General features: G+C 42.8%; 1 protein-coding gene across 15 annotated transcripts in view; it reads left to right on the forward strand.

The window, feature by feature from the left end:
• Positions 1 to 20,429, forward strand: part of mark2a (MAP/microtubule affinity-regulating kinase 2a) — a 31,109-nt gene extending 10,680 nt beyond the window's left edge. For 4 of the 15 annotated variants that reach the window (XM_020048356.3, XM_020048346.2, XM_020048358.2 and 1 more), the window contains exons 2-19: positions 3,485 to 3,658; positions 7,981 to 8,034; positions 8,517 to 8,565; positions 10,281 to 10,346; positions 10,551 to 10,621; positions 10,732 to 10,788; positions 10,876 to 11,112; positions 12,001 to 12,120; positions 12,223 to 12,361; positions 12,970 to 13,082; positions 13,168 to 13,303; positions 13,472 to 13,623; positions 13,708 to 13,796; positions 15,053 to 15,190; positions 16,165 to 16,425; positions 17,158 to 17,184; positions 18,533 to 18,571; positions 18,940 to 20,429. In XM_020048356.3, coding sequence (XP_019903915.2) covers positions 3,521 to 3,658; positions 7,981 to 8,034; positions 8,517 to 8,565; positions 10,281 to 10,346; positions 10,551 to 10,621; positions 10,732 to 10,788; positions 10,876 to 11,112; positions 12,001 to 12,120; positions 12,223 to 12,361; positions 12,970 to 13,082; positions 13,168 to 13,303; positions 13,472 to 13,623; positions 13,708 to 13,796; positions 15,053 to 15,190; positions 16,165 to 16,425; positions 17,158 to 17,184; positions 18,533 to 18,571; positions 18,940 to 19,375 — 2,322 coding nt within the window. In that variant the 5' untranslated portion in view covers positions 3,485 to 3,520 and the 3' untranslated portion in view covers positions 19,376 to 20,429. The other 11 variants (XM_020048348.2, XM_020048351.2, XM_020048347.2 and 8 more) reach the window with 11 other exon arrangements.
• Positions 20,430 to 21,613: the final 1,184 nt, after the last annotated feature.

Here is a 21,613-nt window from a genome sequence, read left to right on the forward strand (position 1 = left end):
TTCCTCCATTATAATATCAGGCTTCTCAACTGGAATAACTGACTTCATGGGGGGAAAATATTTAAAAATAAATACATCAGAGTTTACGTTAGCCAGCAAATGCTGGTGTATTCCAAATAAGGTTGGAAATGACAAAATGTGACTATTAGTAAAAATATTTTACACACACTTGATTTGTTTTTGTTTTGTAAATCAGAGTTTGTCAATCAGAGTTGATGCAACAAATAAGCGAATGAAATGCTTCTCTATTAAATAATAATGTTGTGAAATTAGGCTACATTATGGTGCATTACAAAACAATTCTAAACTAGATTCAAAACTTTATTTTGAAGCAAACGAGTTTCAGTAAATGATCTGCGCCTATAACTTTACGCATAGCTGTCAAACACTCCTGCACCCATGGCCTAGACATCCTCTGGTACAGCCCTGGTTGTAGCCTATATGCTAATAATTCATTCTGCTGATTTAATTTAAATAAAAAACATTTGTTGGATCATTGCATTTGTTTTATTGCTTTTTAAATATAGGCTATTACAGTGGGGAGAACAAGTATTTGATTCACTGCCGATATTGCAGGTTTTCCTACTTACAAAGCATGTAGAGGTCTAATTTTTATCATAGGTACACTTCAACTGTGAGAGAAGGAATCTAAAACAAAAATCCAGAAAATCACATTGTATGATTTTTTATTAATTAGCATTTTATTGCATGACATAAGTATTTGATCACCTACCAACCAGCTCTCACAGACCTGTTAGTTTTTCTTTAAAAAGCCCTCCTGTTCTCTACTCATTACCTGTATTAATTGCACCTGTTTGAACTCGTTACCTCTATAAAAGACACCTGTCCACACACTCAATCAGACTCCAACCTCTCCACAATGGCCAAGACCAGAGAGCTGTGTAAAGACATCAGGGATAAAATTGTAGACCTGCACAAGGCTGGGATGGGCTACAGGACAATAGGCAAGTAGCTTGGTGAGAAGGCAACAACTGTTGGCGCAATTGTTAGAAAATGGAAAAAGTTCAAGATGACGGTCAATCTCCCTCGGTCTGGGGCTCCATGCAAGATCTCACCCCGTGGGGCATCAATGATCATGAGGAAGGTGAGGGATCGGTCCAGAACTACACAGTAGGACCATGTCAATGACCTGAAGAGAGCTGGGACCACAGTCTCAAAGAAAACCATTAGTAACACAATATGCCGTCATGGATTAAAATCCTGAAGCGCACGCAAGGTCCCCCTGCTCAAGCCAGCGCATGTCCAGGCCCGTCTGAAGTTTGCCAATGACCATCTGGATGATCCAGAGGAGGAATGGGAGAAGGTCATGTGGTCTGATGAGACCACAGTCCCAACCGTGAAGTATGGAGGTGGAAACATAATTCTTTGGGGATGCTTTTGTGCACAGGGGACAGAACGACTGCACCGTATTGAGGGGAGGATGGATGGGGCCATGTATCACGAGATCTTGGCCAACAATCTCCTTCCCTAAGTAAGAGCATTGAAGATTGGTTGTGGCTGGGTCTTCCAGCCACAACTACACGGCAGGACCTGGTCAGTGACCTGAAGAGAGCTAGGACCACAGTCTTTGGATTAAAATCCCCATGCTCAAGCCAGCGCATGTCCAGGCCCGTCTGAAATTTGCCAATGACCATCTGGATGATCCAGAGGAGCAATGGGAGAAGGTCATGTGGTCTGATGAGACAAAAATAGAGCTTTTTGGTATAAACTCCACTCGTCGTGTTTGGAGGAAGATGGATGAAAACACCATCCCAACCGTGAAGCATGGAGGTGGAAAAATCATTCTTTGGGGATGCTTTTGTGCAAAGGAGATCGCGAGATCTTGGCCAACAACCTCCTTCCCTCAGTAAGAGCATTAAAGATGGGTTGTGGTTGGGTCTTCCGGCATGACAACGACCCGAAACACACAGCCAGGGCAACTAAGGAGTGGCTCCGTAAGAAGCATCTCAAGGTCCTGGAGTGGCCTAGCCAGTCTCCAGACCTGAACCCAATAAAAATCTTCGGAGGGAGCTGAAAGTCCGCATTGCCCTGCTGCAGTGTGTGCAAAACCTGGTCAAGAACTACAGGAAACGTATGATCGCTGTAATTGCCAACAAAGGTTTCTGTACCAAATATGAAGTTCTGCTTTTCTGATGTATCAAATACTTATGCCATGCAATAAAATGCAAATGAATTACTTACAAATCATACAACGTGATTTTCTGGATTTTTGTTTTAGATTCCATCACTCACAGTTGAAGAGTACTTATGATAAAAATTACAGACTTCTACATGCTTTGCAAGTGGGAAAACCTGCCGATTTAGCAGGTTATCAAATACTTGTTCTCCCCACTGTATATGGGAACAATAGTGTTTTTGTCCCCATGGGAACAACTGTATATGGCTATTTAAAACATATGTCAGGTAGCTGTTCTATATGGCTGAATTTCTTGAATTTTAACGGCCATATTGGCCGATTAATCGGCTATCTAACTATTGTTATTATATCTGCACATACAGTTTTTCTAAGTTGTTGGGAAAAGCACAGTAGCTAAGAATGCAAAAGTTTGTGAGAATGATCAGGAGTCATGTGCTTCTTTGTTAATCGAGGAGTTGCTCTTTGATAATGGGAGTATATTCTGTGAATCACATACAGTTGAAGGTGGTGAGCATTACGATGCCTGAAAAGCCATTTTGCAACCCATCTTCCATAAGTAATCAAAGCACTTTGATTTAGTGGAAAAAAGTGTCTCCATTATTTACATGTACAACTTTAGTCCATTTTAGTTAGTAAATGTACCTTTTCATGTACATTGTCATTGCACAACTTTTTAACTGTCTAACCAGTTTGGTAGATATTCAATACTAGTGGGAAAATGCATGTTATTATTCAGAATCTATGAATATTCAAGTTGTTAGTTTTTTTTTTTTACACTCTTTGGTTTTACAGTTCCGGACATGCAGTTTGATGACCAATTCTCCTGTGTTCTTCTAAAACAAGAATATCATTATTGCTGAGTTGTGTTTTTGGAATTTAGTTCTTACTTGTCTACCTTTTATTTTGATGATTGTTCATTTTCAAAGGTCATTTAACTTTTCTTAATAGCCTATTCCATATCTGATTTTAGTTTTAAGGCTATGCTTTTTCCTCAAAATACTTTTATGCATGATCAAATACCTTTCAGTGTAAACAACTAAAACCAGATATAAGGTTTGTAGAGAAGATTATGGACCTCTCTGTATGCTTCCTTTTTTGGAAGTTTACAACCTTTTCTCATCTTTTTATGTAGAGACGATATAGATTGGACAGGTCAACATTATTAGCCAGTATCAAATTGTGCTGCTTGTTCTCCTTGGGGCTGATGCCCTTTTGGGATCATTTGGGGACCTGAAATGCATAGTTTCTGATTGTGTTGCGGAAGTGTTTTGTATAAGCAGTGATTTCCCAACACATGTCTAACAGGTTTGTGTTCTCCTGTTTCAGTCTCATTCAGAGTCCAAGTCAGGGGGGCGCCCCAATATGCCACGATGCCGGATTTCTGTCGCCACGACAGCAGACGAGCAGCCACATATTGGCAACTACAGGCTGCTGAAAACCATTGGCAAGGGCAACTTTGCCAAGGTCAAACTGGCCCGGCATGTCCTCACAGGGAAAGAGGTGAGGATACCCTATTGTATATGTTCTGTGAGCAAGGTTTAGTGATTTAGTGGAGCATATCAGTGTGTTTTGAGACAATTTGATGCATTTGTATGTGTTGCATAAATACATTTTCCATTCTTAATTTAAGTGCTGATGGAGCTCTGCAGCTGGGCCGCGTGTGTGTGTGTGTGTGTGTGTGTGTTCCTTAGCTGAGCCACAGGGCACACTGAGTTATAGGTCTGCCCTGTGGTATCTGTCCACAGGAGTTCTTAATGTCTTAAAGGGTATTTAAGTATTATCTGAATGAAAGGCTTACATTTTCAAAGGTATGTTTTATTTTATTTTGCCGTACCACGTAAGTGGAGTCGGCCTCGAAGAGTGAATGTCTCTTACGGAGTCCAACCGTCCCTGACTGACTGACTACCCCTTGTTAAATAGCGTAGTGGTTACAGACGTGGACTACAAAACAACAGGTCCCGTGTTCGACTCCTGTAGCAGTCAACACACATGATGCCTGAGGTTCAGGACAGACAAAAAAGTTCAACCTTCAAACTTCAGCCAGGCCTGGATGTTTTTCTTTAAGAAAAGGCTTCCGTCTTGCCACCCTACCCCATAGCCCATTCATATGAAGAATACGGGAGATTGTTGTCACGTGTAGCACACAGCCAGTACTTGCCACACAGCCAGTACCTGCAGTTCCTGTAATGTTGCTGCAGTCCTCTTGGAAGCCTCCCTGACCAGTTTTCTTCTCATCTTTTTATCAATTTTGGAGGGATGTCTAGTTCTTGGTAATGTCTCTGTTGTGCCATATTTACTCCACTTGATGATGTCTTCACTGTGTTCCATGGTATATCTAATGCTTTGGAAATTTTGTACCCTTCTCTGACTGATATCTTTCAACAATGAGATCCCTCTGATGCTTTGTAAGCTCTCTGTGGACCATGGCTTTTGCTCTTAGATGCAACTAAGTAAATGTCAGGAAAATCCCGACAGAACAGCTGAACTTTATTTGTGATTAATCAGAGTCACTTTAAATGATGGCAGGTGTGTAATGACTTCTATTTAACATGAGTTTGAATGTGATTGGTTCATTCTAAACACAGCCACATCCCCCGTTATAAGAGGCTGTGCACACTTATGCAACCAGGTTATTGTACGGTTTTTATTATTCATATATCCCCCTTGAAGATTTAATTTTTGTTTTCAATTGAATTGTTCATATTATAAGTCACATTAAAAGTGGATGAATTTCTGACATGATTTATCTTTGTCTCATTCTTTTACATCACAAAAACCTGGCATTTTAACAGGGGTGTGTAGACTTTATATATCCACTGTATATTGATACAGTAGTTATTGTATCAGGGTCATTCATGAATGGAAGATAAGCTGTTAAAACTGCCAGTGGCAAAAGTCATACAGCTCATAGATACTTTTTGTGGTGGAGGCAAACTTCACAAGAAACGTTACTCAGTTTAACACAATGGTTAATGGTGTCTAACAACAAAATATTCAAACTTGATGTGATGTTAATACATGACAACATTATATAATGTCAATATGCTATACTGACACCCGGCAAATGGTCAGCTCTGTGGTGTTGTGGTTAAAGACACAGCCTTTCACGTGGGAGACCTAGGTTAGAATCTTGAGAGGGCAGCCACGATCAACACTTTCTATTGCGGGCCGGCTGAACCAGGCTTTCCTGGTTTCTTTTTTAAATATCTCTTTAAATGTTACCTTAATTTGTACCCTTACAGTTTATGTCCAATTTGGGATTCTGGTCATACCCAGCAGATGTTCCTGAGCTGCACTTATAAGAGGCTAGAAAGATTTGTGCAACTATTTGTGTTCAGTCTACTGCTCAGGAGAGTGGTAGTGCAAAATCTGAGCCAATCTGAAAGAAATGATTGTAGTTTGGGTATATGGGGAACTATTTAGTAATGAAGCATTTTTCTAAGTACATTGTCCTTACTCCAGTAATTGAAATGTCTGCCTTGCACACATGCCTGTTTGGCTCCCGTCTGCTGCTGTGATTGTGAATAAAAACACCCACTGTCTATGCAGCCTCGAAAAAGAAAAATCAAATTTTGTGGGAAAAACAAAGCTATCCTGCATAATACTGTGACTGTTGAAGGTTTTTCTGTTTTATGCAGGTATATTTCAATGTATTATTTATATTGAGCGTGCAAATAATGATAATGGCTTAGGCTGACAGACTTAAATATTTTTATCAATTATAACATGACTTGTTTCTTCCTCGTCTTCCCTTGAGAACATTAGTGTTTTTTTCATATAAGCAATTTTTACAGGATGTGTTCCTTTACACATGTTTTTGTTTACAATCGTCAATCAGATCCGTTGTGGTGTGACGGCCCAGTCAGTATATGCTTAGTCGACTGTTAGCAAGTGGATGAAAGTGAATTCAAGGGAAGAATGAATCCCTACCTATGAAAATGATTTGGCTACAAAGCGCTGAATAAAGTTGGAATCTAAAGGCTGTTGGGTGTGTAGAAAATGGTGGGTTAAGCGCTGTGCAGTAGCGCCCATGTTGTATCGGTAGTTAAAAAGAAATTAAGTATTTCGGGTGACTGAATTCTATTAGAATAAGAAATACTATTCAGATTAAGTCCTGTCCAATGCACATCCCTAATGTTAATGCAAACTGATTGACGGACTGGCGAGAAATGTCAGCCGCACTGATTTAATTCTGTAGAAAAATATTATTTGAAAGATCAACTTATCTAACTGGAGATGTCAACTGGTAATTTTTAGTGAGAAATCTTACATATTTACCCTTAAAAAAATTTATGATTACCTGCAATCAATATACCTGGAGTGTTCTAGCAAATGTGAACATTTTCACTGTGGCGTTATGATATTGGGTATCATGTTAAAAGCAGGTAGTGCAATTAGTCAAAATTCTGCTGTTTAGTTGATGTTGAGCATTCTCTTTTAAACTTGCATACATTTGTTATTAGACCTGGGCATGCTTGGGTGTTTTTCTATTCGTTTAGGACGTATTCGTATATCTTTGAAAGTAGCCATGACAGGCTGGTCAACAGTGCTGCTGCATTCGGCAGCCATCCTAAAGGCGCAGGTTGCTTAGTGGTTGGATTACGACCGGTGACAGAATGTTGGTAGTATAACTGTTGTTCTGTCTCTGTGAAAGGCAGTTAACCCTGATTGCTTTTGTGAGTAAGTGTTACAAAAACACCCATCTTCATCAAACACATTTCTCCACACATCAGCCAGCTGGTAGAGGAACTGTGTGCTCTCACTCAGGTAGTTATCCTTTTCCAGTAAAACTGCCATCTGTGCGCATGATAAGTAAAATAACCTCTTCAGAAATACATAGTTTGCATAGAAATACATACTCTTCATAATTTATTGAGACACAATTTCGGCAATTCATGGGAGTTAGCCTAGAGGCCTTTTTATTTGGATAAAACTTATTTGGATAAGAATATGCGTTTTTTCTTTTAGTTATAGCCTGTGTGAAAAATTGACATGATGTCATTTATCCAAAACTGTTCTTGTTGGAACGTTTTTCCCATTTAACTAGTCCATTTAGAATTTGTGATTGAACTCTTGGTTTTTGGGTCCCGTCAGTTGGGTGCTTCGTATGCCTCTTGGCGTGCGTCCGTGTGCGTGCGTGCGTGCGTGCGTGCGTCTGTGTGCGTGCGTCCGTGTGTGTGTGTGTGGAGGTAGAGGTTGGAACAAAAATGTAACAAGTCAGAATCAAAGGGAATTTGGGGAGAATTGTGTGGCTTCATTGCTTTTTTTGTGTGTCTATAATGTGCAGGTACAAATAAAAATAATGTTGTATTCAGGACAGCCGCCAAGGTACATTCCACCTGCCTAACTCTTGAGTTTACGTGCTGTGGGCGATTGGTGTTAACCGCTGGCTGCTGAAAGAGGATGCATCAATGCAGTTGTTGTCAGAGGGGAAGAAACCATACTAAATGAACAATAGTGTCCTGTCATTTCTTAATGTTTTTTGGGCTCCTATGGACCAACACCTCGTATCGTACATTTTTGAGCCGGGCACCAATTAATGAGTGAATTGTTGCATTTCTAGTTATCACTGTGTAATGTTGGCAGTTCAACTTTGACACATCACCAAGTATTCAAATGTTTAGTGAGGACCATTTTGGATCTGCGTGTTATGTACACGTGACTGGGTTGATAACCCATGTGCCATTGTGTATGGACGTGGGACAGCACATCAAGACTCTGCTGAGGAGGAAAAGCATCATCCAACTCTGTCCACTGGTACATGGTTCAGCCCAGGTCTGTGGTGCTGCTCATATCTAACTCTGTTTTCCTCCTTCAAAAAGGTGGCTGTGAAAATCATAGACAAAACACAGCTGAACTCTTCCAGTCTCCAGAAGGTAAGGACCAAGGGATGCATGGTGTTAAATGTCATGTGTTGTCAATGTCTTTGGATAATGGAAAGGATAAAGCTCAAATCACAGAGACTGACAGAGCACTGCTAAATCATGTCCATCCCCTTAAAGCATCTACATGTCCCTCAGCCCTAATCTTCTGAAGCGGTTAGTTCCCTCCGTAGGGCTTAGGGGCAGGATATGGGGGTAATTACTGGAAATTAGACCCAAGTACTTCCTGTGGTGATGGTTTGGGTGGGGTGCCTGTCTAGTCATCATGCATACACAAATTGTTTTGCACACAGTTGCTGGTAAATGCAGCGTGATGTGAATCAAAATTGTCTAAAACATTCATAAACTTTGTTGCATATAGCCTGTTATTGTCTTGTTTAACGGTATCTCCTTGTGAACTGATTGTCTGTTATTTTCTTGTTTCTGTATTTCCTTATGAACTGATTGTCTGTTGTCTTTCCTCTCTGTATTTCCAGCTTTTTCGTGAAGTGAGAATCATGAAGCTGCTGAACCATCCAAATATCGGTGAGCTTCTTGCTGCCCTATTGAACTCTATCACATGGGTTCCCAAACATTGTTTTCTTTGTTGTTTTCCACAACTCAATGTAAAATAAAGCTTGTGTTATGTTTTATTTTTTAAGTTTGTGAGTTTCTAGTTTTTGGATTTGTAATAATCTTTCATTCTTAATGAAAAATGGTTTGAAATGCATCAGAAAGGTTTGGGATATTCTAGAAAACATCAGGGAAGATCATCTGCCAGTGTTGTGTATGATCTTTTGTGCAAAAGGTTTGGTAACCATCCAGTTGTCTACAGATTCTATGCTAGTATCTACAAATATGCAGGATGAAAATGGACCAAATAGAGATTTTGCATATGAAAAGTGCTCATTTACTTCTTATTGTCTTTAATAACTTGAAATGCTTTTTATGTATAATAAAATCCCTTCTAAATTTAATTCAGTTCTTCAATATGATTGTTGATAACTACAATGTTTCTGCTCTATTAGGCAGCTGATTTATTGTTGCTGCTGTGGCAAAATTATTGTGCATTGTGCATCAAATAATAAAGAGGCTCAGATTTTTAATCCTCCTACTGAGGCTCAGATTTTTAATCCTCCTACTGAGGCTCAGATTTTTAATCCTCCTACTGAGGCTCAGATTTTTAATCCTCCTACTGAGGCTCAGATTTTTAATCCTCCTACTAGGGCTCAGATTTTTAATCCTCCTACTAGGGCTCAGATTTTTAATCCTCCTACTAGGGCTCAGATTTTTAATCCTCCTACTAGGGCTCAGATTTTTAATCCTCCTACTAGGGCTCAGATTTTTAATCCTCCTACTAGGGCTCAGATTTTTAATCCTCCTACTGGGGCTCAGATTTTTAATCCTCCACCTGGGGCTCATTTTTAATCCTCCACCTGAGGCTCAGATTTTTAATCCTCCTACTGGGGCTCAGATTTTTAATCCTCCTACTCGGGCTCAGATTTTTAATCCTCCTACTGGGGCTCAGATTTTTAATCCTCCTACTGGGACTCAGATTTTTAATCCTATGAGTAGCTGACTCTCATCACATTCCAGACAAAATGTTGGAAATGTAGCACAGCAATGTCCCCTTCACTGCCTTGGGGGATTGGGATGTGCTCTTTGGACCAGAGGGAAGAGTATGTCCTACTGGTTCGTCTAGCAGCGTCTTTTCCCATCCAGGGACCAACCAGGACCGATCCAGTTTAGCTTCAGAGGCAAGCCAGCACTAGAATGCCGGATGTAGCTAGTTAATGACTCAAAAATGATGGGGTGATGAACAAATTGTCTGTCCACATAAATATTTTACTGACATATCCTGTTTCCTTTGTAGTGTGAAAAACAGTGGATAAAAACCTAGTTTGTGAACCCTAGTTTTTCTCTAGTCTGATTTCCTGCCTGATCCTGTCAACTCTGTTCTAAGGGGGTCTGTTCAAAGAAATGGACTCATACTTGTTCCTGGGAGTCCAATATATGGAGTCATGATAGTAGCTTAAACTGTTAATATGTTCCATTACCCTGGTTCGGTAAACCAGGCATAAAACAGGACTTCTATTTTGGGACACACTGGATTATCATCCCTACCAAATTCACCAACATGTTTCTGCATCTCTCCTGCCTGCCTGCCTGCTTATTGCTTCAGGCTTTCTGTGTAGATGTCTTTGTTGTCCCTTGATCGAATGGAACTGAATTCTCTCTTTCTGCACATCCTTTCTCTCTAGTTAAGTTATTTGAAGTTATTGAGACTGAGAAGACGCTGTACTTGATCATGGAGTATGCCAGTGGCGGTGAGTAGAGGCGCACTCAATTCACACAACCTGATATTCGGCTCCTCCTCTGTAATAATGTACAGTACATGCTGAGTCACCGTTCTCCCTTTATTCACATGCTATGTGTTCCTCACTCAACCTTTCATTGTCTCCGGTGTTTCCAAGCTTTCTGGTTTCTTTGACACTCATCCAATCTGTCTCTCTACCATCTGTCCCTCTCAGGTGAGGTGTTTGATTACCTGGTTGCTCACGGCAGAATGAAAGAGAAAGAGGCCAGGGCAAAATTTAGACAGGTGAGACACTTTCTGCTGTTCTACCCCTGTTGTGATCCTGTTGATAATTGTCGTCGACCATACAGCTGACCATTGTAACTGTAGGTATTGCTTCCTGTCTTTTTTTTCAGATAGTGTCGGCGGTACAGTACTGCCATCAGAAGTGCATCGTACACAGAGACCTAAAAGTGAGGACACGTGTGTTTATATGTGTAATTTTTTTTTTTCTTTTACAGATCTTGTAGCATTATTAAATGCTGTTTTTCTTTCGTCAGGCTGAGAACCTCCTCCTAGATGCTGACATGAACATCAAGATAGCAGACTTTGGCTTCAGTAATGAATTCACCATGGGGAACAAGCTGGACACGTTCTGTGGCTCTCCTCCCTACGCCGCCCCGGAGCTGTTCCAGGGGAAGAAATATGACGGGCCAGAGGTGGACGTCTGGAGCCTGGGGGTCATCCTCTACACACTGGTCAGCGGATCACTGCCCTTTGACGGACAGAACCTCAAGGTGGGCAGGGACCTGTGGAAACAATCTCCCTAATGTTGGTCTGTTAGGAATATTACCACACTTCACTATTGTTGGTCTGTTAGGAATATTACCACACTTCACTATTGTTGGTCTGTTAGGAATATTACCACACTTCACTATTGTTGGTCTGTTAGGAATATTACCACACTTCACTATTGTTGGTCTGTTAGGAATATTACCACACCTCACTAAGGTTGGTCTGTTAGGAATATTACCACACTTCACTATTGTTGGTCTGTTAGGAATATTACCACACCTCACGATTGTTGGTCTGTTAGGAATATTACCACACCTCACTAAGGTTGGTATGTTAGGAATATTACCACACCTCACTAAGGTTGGTCTAGAATATTACCACACCTCACTAAGGTTGGTCTGTTAGGAATATTACCACACCTCACTAAGGTTGGTCTGTTAGGAATATTACCACACCTCACTAAGGTTGGTCTGTTAGGAATATTACCACACCTCACTAAGGTTGGTCTGTTAGGAATATTACCACACCTCACTAAGGTTGGTATGTTAGGAATATTACCACACCTCACTAAGGTTGGTCTGTTAGGAATATTACCACACCTCACTAAGGTTGGTATGTTAGGAATATTACCACACCTCACTAAGGTTGGTCTGTTAGGAATATTACCACACCTCACTAAGGTTGGTATGTTAGGAATATTACCACACCTCACTAAGGTTGGTATGTTAGGAATATTACCACACCTCACTAAGGTTGGTCTGTTAGGAATATTACCACACCTCACTAAGGTTGGTATGTTAGGAATATTACCACACCTCACTAAGGTTGGTCTGTTAGGAATATTATCACACCTCACTAAGGTTGGTCTGTTGTGCTTGTCTTCACTTTAGGAGCTGCGTGAACGGGTTTTGCGGGGGAAGTATAGGATTCCCTTCTATATGTCCACGGACTGCGAGAACCTACTCAAGAAATTCCTCATTCTCAACCCAACCAAGAGGGGCAGCCTAGAGGTTAAAAGTGCCTCACCTCCTAACTGCTGTTTTCCTAACTCAATACAGAGACTCCAATATCCTTGTTCTCCATTAACACCTCTGTCCTCTGCCTCTGTCCAGCAGCAGATCATGAAGGACCGCTGGATGAACGTAGGCCATGAGGATGAGGAGCTGAAGCCCTTCATTGAGCCCCAGCCAGACTACAAGGACCCCAAAAGGACAGGTCAGCACCCCGACCGAGCGGGGGGGTGGAAGAGAGGTGGGGCAGGCGTCTGGTGGAAGAGCTGGTGGCAGCAGAGGGGTTACGGGGGGTGGGTAGAGGGCACACTAATTGGGATATGATGTACAACCCTTTCAGTGTTATTCATCTCATCTTTGTACACCCTTTAATGTGTAACATTACACACATACCCTTTGCATTTTTAGCATGTGACTAAATGTGTGGTCAAACTAAATGTATAGTCAGAATAAATGATGGGCAGACAACTAACAAAAAGTCTGTCTGCTACAGTACGATAAATTGTCTTGTCGAATCCATGTGTCCTGTGTCTGTTTGGTTAGCAGTTAAAAATCTAATTGTATTCATACAGCATAATTCTTAGAATATATTGTATCACTATGATAAATATAATTGTTTTTATTTGTCACATATTGTACAATATATTTAGAAAAATAATCAAATACGAATTACGGTATTAATTCAAATGTATAACAATATCAGAAATAGATGCTGATCTGATCTGTTGCTCTTTCTACTATGTAGCAGTTGGGTTGAGTAGTCTGATATGTCCATTTGTCTGCTATGTTTATGTAATGTGCTGTATATCGTGGGCTTGTGAGGTTGACTTTTCTTCTTGTCCTGTTCAGACATCATGTTGCAGATGGGCTTCTCTGCAGAGGGGATCCATGACTCACTCGTCAACCAAAAATACAATGAAGTCATGGCCACATACCTATTACTGGATTACAGGAACTCTGAGGTATCAAGTCTTTACCGTCTCACCTATATGTGCAAACTGTGTCTAACTCCTGCTGTGTGAATATTAATAACCTTCTCTCTCTCAGATGGATGAATGTATCAGCCTATCAATGAAACCCCGCCCAGGAAGTGACCTCACAAACAGCAATGCCCTATCCCCTTCTCACAAGGTACAGCGGAGCACGTCATCCAATCCAAAGGCTCGGCGAGCAACAGATGCAGGTAGGAAGTTGTTTGTTTTGGCGAGATTATGGCAAATGTCCTGTTTTTGACAAATTATCTTATTTGGGACTCTCTCAACTATTTATACAGATGTGTTGATCTCATTCTGTCTGCGTCTCTCTTTCTCTACTCTGCTTATCTTCTGTCCTTGTCTTCTATTCTTCCCAGGTTCTGCTGCCTCGAAGCGTCCCCAGGGCGACAACAAGCACACGGCAGATGATTTTGGGAGGAAAGGTTCTGGCACTGGCAGCTCCATAAAAGTCCCTTCCAGTCCTTTAGCTCCAGGGGACCGTAAGAGGAGCACCCCCACCCCATCCACTGTGAGTAGCCTTGTCCTACGTGCCTGTTGGTCCGGGCCGGTGCGCCTCCATACTGAACCTCATCTCCTCTTCCCGGCCCTGCAGAACAGCATCTTGTCCACCGGTACGAGTCGCAGTCGAAACTCTCCTCTCCCTGAGAGAGCAACTCTTGGGGTCCAAAATGGAAAAGACAGGTACACCCGTGGACACTCTCGCACACACAAACACACAGGTGGTGGAGCTGTGTTTTTAGGGCCAGTGGCGTGTCTGGATGGCTGTATTTAAAAACCGTGGACAGCTGCCAGGTGATTTAACACGGGTCACCTGGCCGTGAACCCAGCAGCATGGGAGATATGGGCTTCCAGTGGAACTAGGTTGACACTTACATTCACACTGGAGCAGAGATCTGCAATGTTTGACAACAGATTAGAAACATCTGCTGAAATGTACTCCGGACTGAAAGTGTACTCAAGACCATCTCACTCACACACTGCCTCGGTCATCAGCTCAAAACAATTAGCTTTTTTTTTTTTTGGAACTCTGTTGCTCACACACAACACTTGGCAAGATAGGTTTGCAAACACTGACCAGTCTTATGTTTTACCTCACTGTGAAATACATTGCAGAATGGAGCAGAGTAGTGGCGTGAGTTTAGCTGTATTTAGATTATTAAGCAGATTCAGCCTGATCGTCAGATCCTTAATCTGGGATCTGTGACACTGCCAGCCATGGCGTACCGGTTCCTGTCAGGCACGAATAGCCAAAGATACAGATGGCAAGTGTTTTAAAGAAGACATAGTGTGTGGGAGAGAGGGGGAGCAGCATTCCAACAGCATGTGATTCAGACATGTTTGCTTGAGGAGATGATGAGAGGGCGTGCTGTGTGGTCAGCTCTAGTGCTACCACACGACTACAGCTAGAACGCATTCTCCTCACTGACACTACAGATGTCTCACACGATGCTCAGTGAAATATACAGTAGCTCTTCATTTAGTGGGGACTTGTACATCTTCACATTTTCTCGATTGTAATGGATTTGTATAATTTCTTTCCTTTTCCCAAACTTGCTATGTCCTGACAGTTTCTCCATTTCCATATTTTCCTTTGCTGCAAGATTGTTTTTTGGGTGCATCGCTTCCCAGAAATAATGCAGTCTTTCATTAAGCACCCCTGAGGACAGCTTCGACGTTATGTAATAGAACACAGAGCCAATAGAATGCTGCATTATTTCAGATGCTGTGTTGTCTGGGATGTTCATGTGTTGTCTGGGATGTTCATGTGTTGTCTGGGATGTTCATGTGTTGTCTGGGATGTTGACCCTCCCTCCTCCGTGTCCCTGCACTCTCCCCGTTCTAACCTTGTTACCCTGCGGCCCTGACCCTCTTCCTCCCCCTCTCGGGGCTGGTGGAGGGGCGGTTGGGCACTGGGTTCATTCATTTCTCTCACCTAGCCTGACCACACCGGGGTCCCGCGCCTCCACAGCCTCGGCAGGCGCCGTGCTCTCGTCCTCCTCCCGCCCCCGACACCACAAGTCCCTGTCCACCTCCGCCCACCCCAGCCCCCCAGACATCCACGCACACCGACCCAGGCAAGTGACCCCAGAAGAACTGCTCCAACAGGTTGGAGAGTAGGGCACATATGGAAAGGTTTTGGGTTAGATTGTCCTGGTCACACTTCGCAGCACTAGGTATCTAACATGATAAGGCAGGCAGAGAAGGATCAGGCAGGCTACATAGCGTTTGAAAACAGAACCCCTTGCACAAATGACTCTTCATGAACTCCTTCCCCCTGAAACACTTGCTCAACAAGCAGCCTGTTTTTTGGGGTGATGTGGACCTTATCCACCCAGTCCTTCAACTGGTCCTGCACTAGTGGGGTCCACGCGTGGTTCCTGTGTAACTCAAGCCCTCAGATCCACGTCGAGCAGCAGCCCAGTCTGGATGTGGCCGGGCCGGTGCCAACATGTTTGCCTACGGCGCTCAGGCTCCGCGGTGTCGTTCACGTCGTGCGGCACCGTCCTGTCCCTGGAACCAAATGTGACATTTAATGGACCGCACACATAGTAACCACATTAACCTGGAGAAGCTACAGCGCCGGGATGTCATTCAGTCTTCCATTAGTTTTACTTACTAAACCTTTTTCTAATCTCGTCCATGATGTAATGAACATTATCACACCCCACCTTGTCCTATTTGTAGCTATGAATGTCATGTTCCTTGTTGTCCTGTTAGCTCAACCTAATGTGCTGTGTTGATAATGCGATTTTGCTGCGTGAATGACGCATTTTGGGTGTTTGTGGTTGAGTCATTAATGTGGTTCATGTTTTTACACATTAATTCAGCGCACTGCTTATGCAGGCTTACTTACATATGTGGAAGGGTGTACAAATAATGTGCCTTTCGTTTGGCAAAGTTTTGTTTTGCTATTTGATGCTTAGTTCTGTTTATCATTGGTTCTTTGTGGGGAAATGGCAGTATTTTGGGAAATCGTTGATGTGCATGGCTATAATGAAATCTATAAATGTCTGTCCTCTACCTACCCATTCCGCTATCAACACATCAGTGGCACTCAACGAGTCCCAGTGGCGTCTCCCTCCGCCCACAACATCAGCAGTTCCACAGCCACGGACCGATCCAATTTCCCCAGGAATGTGGCCACCCGGAGCACTTTCAGTGCCGGCCAGCAGAGGGCTGTGCGGGACCAGCATGCCTCCACCTACAACGGCCCACCCGCCTCGCCCTCCCTCTCCTACGGGAACAGCCAGGCCCGAAGAGCTGGGGGCACGGGCATCTTCAGCAAGTTCACCTCCAAGTTTGTGCGCAGGTGAGAGAACAGGGATCTGAGGTGATGTAGGAGGAGAACGGCGGTCTTAGTTTGACGTCATGGTGATCACATCGTGGTGTTGAACGTAGTTAACGAATGCGAGAGTACCAGGGAGGTGCTTGGGCAGTGTGACCTGACAGTTTGTCCTTAGCTTTCGTGTGTCTTTTGTCTGTCTCTGCTAGATTATAATGTTTTTTTTTTACAGTTCTCCACACAATTTGCTTGACTACAGGTACTCCCCTCTTTCAGGTTGAGTTGGTTTGGAGCAATGGGAATTTATATGGCTGTTGTCAGTTACCACATATATGTAGTTGGAGCCAATCTTTAAGTTAGTCTGTTTGGAAATACCATGACACACAATACTGAGTACATATTGCTATAGTTCCATTGTCCAATGATAAATTGTACAACACTAGGCATGAAAACATTATAACATCGTAATTGGCATGCATATCTCCCATCCAGCCCTAATGTTAAGTCCCACGTTCATGCAATGGCTCTGCCTTTAACATTCTAAATACTCTTAATAACCTCAGGCTACATTAACAGCCGTTGACACCCTGTTTGGCTAAATCAGTTGACCTCCTGACGGGCATTAGGGGAGTATTAACATCTCATTCAGTTGACTGACATGCACATGACATGTATGAAACAGATTTGCTGTGGTTTGTTTGGCGCACGTTTGTGTACATACGGTTTTCTTTCTTCTTCCCCCCTCCCCTTTTTTTGTAGAAATCTCTCATTCAGATTCCCCAGAAGGTAGGCAAAAAATAACCACACCCTTGAGTCCGACTCAGAACGATTACCGTGCGTGTCCTATCTATCCTTTGTGAGGCTATCATTTTGTTTCATGACCCTTTTGTTAAGTACATATTTGTTTTTGTAACCGTTTGCCATTTACAGTATACTAACATTGCCTGCTCTCTCCATTGCCTGATTTCACACTCGTCTGCTGCTCTCTTCAACCCTCAGTGGATGATATTCATCCCTTCCTGCTTTCTCTCATCCCCATAGTCTTCTGTCTCTGTTCATATTATTTAGTGTTGCCCTGGGTCCTTGGCTTAGTGAATAGGAAACCTTCTGTTCAGCCTAGTCTGGTCCTGCCATGTTGCGCCGGGCAGTGGTTCTGCAGTCTAGGAGAGGTGTACCGCCTTACTACTGACATGGTATACATTAAGGCTAATACAGCCTGCTATTACTGCGGGAACCTTTCAGCCTTGCTCCCTCAGGGTTTATTTAGTGAAAATGCTTCCCCCTTAAATCTTTCTCTGCTCTGAAACCAGACCACTGTCCTGGCTGCGTACAGTTTTTCTACTAAGCGGTCTAATATTTAGCAGTGTCCTGCAGTTTCTTTTATTTTATTATTATCTTGGCTTCTATGCTAATAATTTGTCTTTGGTTATTTTTTGTTTTGTTTTGAGTAAGTAGTCTTTAGGGACATCTATATCTTTGCTCTAATATAATATTCTCAGCAACACCGTTCCTTTCAACCAGAAAGTATGTGATGAATAATGAAATGTTGGACATTGATGTACATTTGGTCAAACGGTGTGTGTATTTGAAGGTGTCTAGTAGTTGCGGGCACTGACTTAAGGATATGAGGCACTTTGAGAACAGATCTGCAGAATGGCTGCATGCCTGATGGACGCGGTTTATTCCCTTTATTTATATGGATGCCTTGCTGTGGGAGTTGAGGAAAGGCTTATTTATTGGATGTGGTGATGGGACTTATTAACATAAAGATGTGATCTCTGACCCTTCATTCCAGTTGGAAGGTAAACCAACAATACAACCGGGCCTATTGGTTGTGTGATTTCCACTTTGAGGGGTAGGGGGTTTTCTGATCAAACATTTTGAAAATAAAAACCTGTTTGAATTGGAGGTACCCAGTTATTACCCCCCCCCCCCACCCCGAAATGTAGTGGAGCTCACATGAAGGATGTCTGGGTACATAGAGTATATCTTTTTTCAGGAAACAAATGGTAGAATCTGGAATTGGAAGGTGCAGGGGTTGCTATATGGGAGTTGGCGGTGTGTTTTTCTCTAACCTGGTGATGAAGTCCATTTGGATTGTGGGTAAACTAAACTTGTACCAATTTCCTTTGAGGAGTCCGTATGAGGGAGAGGGTGGAGATGAGGCCAGCAGGTGAGGATTACCATAGTAACAATCTGATCAATCTGTTGATTCAGTGGGGGGGGGAATCATTAGATTAATTGATTTAGCTGGTGTAAAGAAAAGCATGTAATGATCGGTGTAGCTAAATTCAGTCTTGACAATCCAAGCTTATTATGGTCAATATTTCAGTAACAAAGGACCTGAACACTGCTGCTCAGTGAAGCTTCCATGTAAATGCACAACTTAAATGCTTCATGCTCATGCTGTCATTGGCTCCCCCTGTGATTGAATGCGTTGTTAACCCGCCTGTAACATTGATGTTTTGTTGGTCCCATTTTTTATCATCTTTTTGCCATTTATTATATAACTGTCCTTTCCTACAATCTTTCCCAACTCAGACCAATGCTTACCACTGCTGAGAAGTTAGAAAAGGGCACCCTGGGCTCTGCAGGAGATGAGAACAAGGACTCTCTGTCCTCCACCTCCACCGTACCCAGCACCCCGACCCCGGGCCTGACGCCAAAGGACAACAAGCCCCGGTCGCTGCGCTTCACCTGGAGCATGAAGACCACCTCCTCCATGGAGCCCAATGAGATGATGAAGGAGATCCGGAAGGTTCTGGACTCCAACAGCTGTGAATATGAGCTGAGGGAGCGCTACATGCTGCTGTGCATGTCCGGGAATCCCGCCTGCGACGACTTTGTCCAGTGGGAGATGGAGGTATGCAAGCTGCCTCGCCTCTCCCTCAACGGGGTTCGTTTTAAGCGCATTTCTGGTACATCCATCGCATTCAAGAACATCGCCTCCAAGGTTGCCAATGAGCTCAAACTGTGAGCTTGTGGAGAATGAGTAGTGATGATCAGGTGTTGGACAGTGAATGGAGACTGACTGGAGCACAAAGGTAAAGAGGGTGAACATTGAGACAAATGGGGTAAGAGCATTTGTAGCGGCAAAGGTGTATGGACAGACAGTAGTTGTGGTTGGTTGGGTGGGTGGGAGTATCTTGAACAGGTTGGCTAGGTGTGTAGAGACCTTATGAGGGGATGGATCATTTTCTTGGGAGGGGGTGTTCTTTACGGTTTGAATTTTGTCCCTTCTCCATCCCCTCTGACTTTCCTTGTCTCAGTTTCTCTTAAACCTCACAATCGTCTTTTGTTTCCCCAAAAGGAATTCATGGACAGAAAATATGAAAGGACTGTAGTTATAAAGTACTGAACTGATTGTAGGTTTTTGTATATTTTATTTTGAGCCCCAAATGTCCCTGGACAGCTGTAACCCTCAGGCCTTTGTCCCTCCTGCGTCCTGCACCAAGCCCAACCTGGGGTCAAAGCACCATGTTACTGTACTTGAGCATTCTTCATCCCATTTTCAGCTGTCTGTTTCGAACAGATGAAGAGAGCTGCAGTTTGACATTCTGAATGTACAACATGATTAGACAGATGTATCTGAGGTACAACACATTCACTACAGCTGTAAATTGGTTTTTGCATCATGTTCCAATTCTGATCAGCTATTGACTGCTGCACAAGGTTCCTGCTTCCGTGTATCGATTCAGAACGCCTCTGTCATTGCTACATCACAGTGCAGTGTCTTACTTGAGGGTACCATGAAGGTGCGGACTTGAACTCTTTGCGCTCTGATTGCGAACATTTACCTTCCTGCACCCCAAGCCCCTACAATTAGTTTTTTGTTTTTTACAACATGGGGTAATTTATCTGATGAACTAATTAAGGGCCAATTGATCATTATTGGTGGATTGTAATGTAATTAAGAGTTGCTGGTTGGTTTCACTGTGCACTGGAATGTCTGAGTCTGAGTTCCCTTGCCTTTCTCTGGAGAAAATAATTATTAATATTGTTATTATAAAAATAAACAAAGTTGGATGATTTCCTGTGCTCTTCTGTTTTCTTATCTCTTATAGAAGTCATGGAAAAGGTTAGGGTTAACTATCCCTTAGCTGACAAAATGTACCTATATTGTTGACAAATTATTTCATAACCTCTTCATATTACATAATCTACTGCTACTGTATGTAATATTTGTTGACATATCTGCTAGTTGATCATTTTTCGTATGGTCCAGATGGACTTACTAGAGTAAATTGCCTTAAGGGCACAATGGTTTTCCCACCTTGTTGGCTAGGGGATCCAAACCAGTGACTTTCAGTTATTGGCCAAATCTCTAGTATTCTAAAAATATATATATAAATATCCATACAAAGTACAGTGGGGAGAACAAGTATTTGACACACTGCCAATTTTGCAGGTTTTCCTACTTACAAAGCATGTAGAGGTCTGTAATTTTTATCTTAGGTATACTTCAACTGTGAGAGACAGAATCTAAAACAAGATTCCACTCATTACCTGTATTAACTGCACCTGTTTGAACTCGTATAAAAGACACCTGTCCACACACTCAATCAAACAGACTCCAACCTCTCCACAATGGCCAAGACCAGAGAGCTGTGTAAGGACATCAGGGATAAAATTGTAGACCTGCACAAGGCTGGGATGGGCTACAGGACAATAGGCAAGTAGCTTGGTGAGAAGGCAACAACTGTTCAAGATGACGGTCAATCTCCCTCGGTCTGGGGCTCCATGCAAGATCTCACCTCATGGGGCATCAATGATCATGAGGAAGGTGAGGGATCAGTCCAGAACTACACGGTAGGACCTGGTCAATGACCTGAAGAGAGCTGGGACCACAGTCTCAAAGAAAACCATTAGTAACACAATATGCCGTCATGGATTAAAATCCTGAAGCGCACTTAAGGTCCCCCTGCTCAAGCCAGCGCATGGATGATCCAGAGGAGGAATGGGAGAAGGTCATGTGGTCTGATGAGACCACAGTCCCAACCGTGAAGCATGGAGGTGGAAACATCATTCTTTGGGGATGCTTTTCTGCAAAGGGGACAGGACGACTGCACCGTATTGAGGGGAGGATGGATAGGGCCATGTATCGTGAGATCTTGGCCAACAACCTCCTTCCCTAAGTAAGAGCATTGAAGATTGGTTGTGGCTGGGTCTTCCAGCATGACAACGACCCTAAACACACAGCCAGGGCAACAAAGGA

Source organism: Esox lucius, chromosome 7 (assembly GCF_011004845.1).
Source record: "Esox lucius isolate fEsoLuc1 chromosome 7, fEsoLuc1.pri, whole genome shotgun sequence".
In the NCBI taxonomy this organism is placed as follows: domain Eukaryota; kingdom Metazoa; phylum Chordata; class Actinopteri; order Esociformes; family Esocidae; genus Esox; species Esox lucius.